This window comes from Echinops telfairi, unplaced genomic scaffold (genome assembly GCF_000313985.2).
Source record: "Echinops telfairi isolate 266 unplaced genomic scaffold, ASM31398v2 ScPeMD7_11;HRSCAF=52, whole genome shotgun sequence".
In the NCBI taxonomy this organism is placed as follows: domain Eukaryota; kingdom Metazoa; phylum Chordata; class Mammalia; order Afrosoricida; family Tenrecidae; genus Echinops; species Echinops telfairi.
Genome location: NW_022103908.1, coordinates 36,499,476 through 36,502,311, shown reverse-complemented (window position 1 = coordinate 36,502,311; position 2,836 = coordinate 36,499,476). Strand labels below are relative to the sequence as shown.

At 41.0% G+C, this 2,836-nt stretch overlaps 1 protein-coding gene across 1 annotated transcript in view; it reads right to left on the bottom strand.

Annotated features, from left to right (window-relative positions):
- Positions 1–243: 243 nt before the first annotated feature.
- DNAJC15 (DnaJ heat shock protein family (Hsp40) member C15) overlaps positions 244–2,836 on the bottom strand; it is a 75,340-nt gene continuing 72,747 nt past the window's right edge. Inside the window, exon 7 of the mRNA XM_045287093.1 lies at positions 244–447. Within this exon, the coding sequence (XP_045143028.1) occupies positions 377–447 (71 nt within the window). The 3' untranslated portion in view covers positions 244–376. The remainder of the gene's footprint in view (positions 448–2,836) is intronic.

The window sequence follows — 2,836 nt, the reverse complement described above, 5'->3', positions numbered from 1 at the left end:
TTTAAAGAACCTTAGAGAGGCAGTGTCCCCAATCCCTCTGAGAAACAAGGACCCCACGGCAGTGCCACAGACACAGGGAGAGCAGCTCTGCACACTGTGCGTGCAACCCAATGGCATCCTTGAAGTGTGTGCTCTCTGTCCAATGCTGTGTGTGTCGGGAGGAAATGCTGGCCTCTCATGACACAACCATCAGCCCTGATCGAATGCTACGGGGCTTTCTGAAAAAGACATGTTGAAAAGCAAGGCTGTCGATCTTTTATTGCTAAGTAGCTTAATAGTCTGAAGATCATGAAGACTGCGGTATAGGTTAATCTGCAGGACGTCTGGAGTAAGGTTCCCGCCTGATTTCTTCTTGAGGGTCCTGCTTGGGCATCAATTAATGTTTGGTACTTGATTCTAGCAAGTCTTTAGCTTCATTTATTTTAGTTGCTAAGTAAGGAGATCCACCTGAGAAAGGGGGCGGGGGAGAAATGGATTAAAGGACATTTCAATACTGAACATTTTTAAAGTCCCAAATACAGAAAAACACTCCTAATTATGAATCTGATTTTTCACCACCCCTTCATCCTCTGACAAATTACTTTGTAAGCTGGCTGGAAATCAAAACAGCATTGATTAAGCTGGCTTAGTGAAGCACTATAGAGCCCCAATGATCACAGATAATCTCTGAGAAAAATCCTGGAAGAGAGCAGGGATCAGGAATGACTGGAAAACCATTCAAATATTTCACCGGTCTACATTCAGCACAGATTCCATCAGAGAACTGACCGAGGGAGAGTAGCTTTATGGAGAGAGAATCAGTCAAGAGAGGTCTTTCCAAGTCTCAACAAACCTGATGTCAGGGCAAAAATTAAACACCTGTGAGGCACGCTAACTGTGCATGTGCCGATTCTAACCAGCATGTTTACTAATACAGATGAATGCAATAACAATTGAGTCACAGCAAAATAATATTAAAGGAACTGATCTCTGTATTAAAGGAGATCTGGGACGATGCTATGAGAATATTGACAGAGTGTAATCTTGGAGTCTGTGTCCTCTTTTAGAGTTCTTTGCAATGAATTATTTCTAATGCAAACAGCAAGCAGAAAATTGAAGTGAATATCAAATGCAGATTCATTATATATCACCAACAGCCCATTTGACACAAAAAGTACTAGCCTCAAAGTGTCACAGTAAAGCTATTTAAACATCAGACACCTTCTAAATTCTGGCCCTGAACACTGTCATTGCTAACGCACAGGCTCACAATCACATCATAGTTGACCAGTTTCTTTGTATTTGTTTTTATCTTCCCTTGAAAGCAAACCATCTACAGCTGTGAAAACACGTCAGGTCTCAGTAGCTTACAGCACACCAAAAGCCATTTTGAGAGCAGTGGGCAAATGGGCCTGCGTTTATTGATATCATACCAATGTAAATGGAGGAAGAAAGAGAGTGCAGAGCAACAGATCAACACCGTGCAGTGAAAGAGGCAATGCTGCAGAAAGCTATATTTAGCTTCGTGCCCTTGAAAATATCATTGACATGTTTACATCAAGATCTGAATCACTATCAACACTTCAAGCAGTGTCAGAGAGTATCTATCCTTGGATCTATGTTAAGAAATACAAATAAAGTTAATGAAAGCCTTACATATGCATTTGGTTCTGAGATATGTTGATTTCATGATCAACTTTAAAAATGATCTTGGAATTAATTAATATCAATCTTGGTAAGCTGCTTATTAAAAATTTAAAGTTACCAAGGTAATGTCAAACATCTTGTATGCCTTCAACAAATATTAAAATATTAATTAAACCTAAGTATAACCATTAGTGGATTGATTTGGACATTTAAATTCTCAGGTCATAGTATGCTCATTTAGTATTTGAAACAAAACGGCACAAAAACAAAGTCTTAATAAAACATTTTATTTGTTAATGGAAATGTTAGGGAAAAACAGCAGTACAGTTTATTCGGACACTGTTGAACTCTCTGTAGTCCATCTGCTTTAAGTTACAGGAACCCTGGATGTTAAGTTTACGAGTCTGATACAAGGAAGAAACAAACAAAACTGACTGCTGTTGCACTGATTCCGACCCTGTAAGGCAGAGTAGACCTGCCCCACAGGGTTTCCAAGGTTATATAACCTTTGTAGATACAGATTGCCACACTTGTTCTCCCTCAGAATAACTGGTGGATTTGAACCACTAATCTTTTGGTTGATAGTCAAGTGCTTAAATGCAGTGCCACTAGGGCTTTATAATGGCATTATAGAACCCCAAAACCAAATCCACGGCCATCAAGTCATTACTCACTCATAACGACCTTAAAGGGCAGGACTGAACGGCCCCTGTGAGTTTCCAAGACTGTAGCCCTTTATGAGAATAGAAAACCCCACCTTCCTCCCAAGGAGTCGCTGGTGGTTTTGAACTACCTGCCACGTGGCAGAGCAGCCCAATGAGAAGCCACTACGCCAGCAGGACTCCTAAGGGCATGATTGGAACAGTGAATTGACTCTCCTGGCTTCACTTCCATTCCATTCACATTGGAAAAGCATGTTTTAAAGTTCTTAAACCCAAACTACAATTCCTATATAACAGCGGTTCTCAACCTGTGGGTCGCAACCCCTTTGGGGGTCGAACGACCCTTTTACAGGGGTCACCCGATTCATAACAGTAGCAAAATGACAGTTATGAAGTAGCAGCAAAAATAATGTTATGGTTGGGAGGTCAACAACGTGCGGAACTGTATAAAAGGGTGTGGCATTAGGAAGGTTGAGAACCACTGCTCTATACCTTTCAAGTAGCGCTTCGTTCCACAGGTGGGTCTGATCAGTTAGAAGTCATGTGGT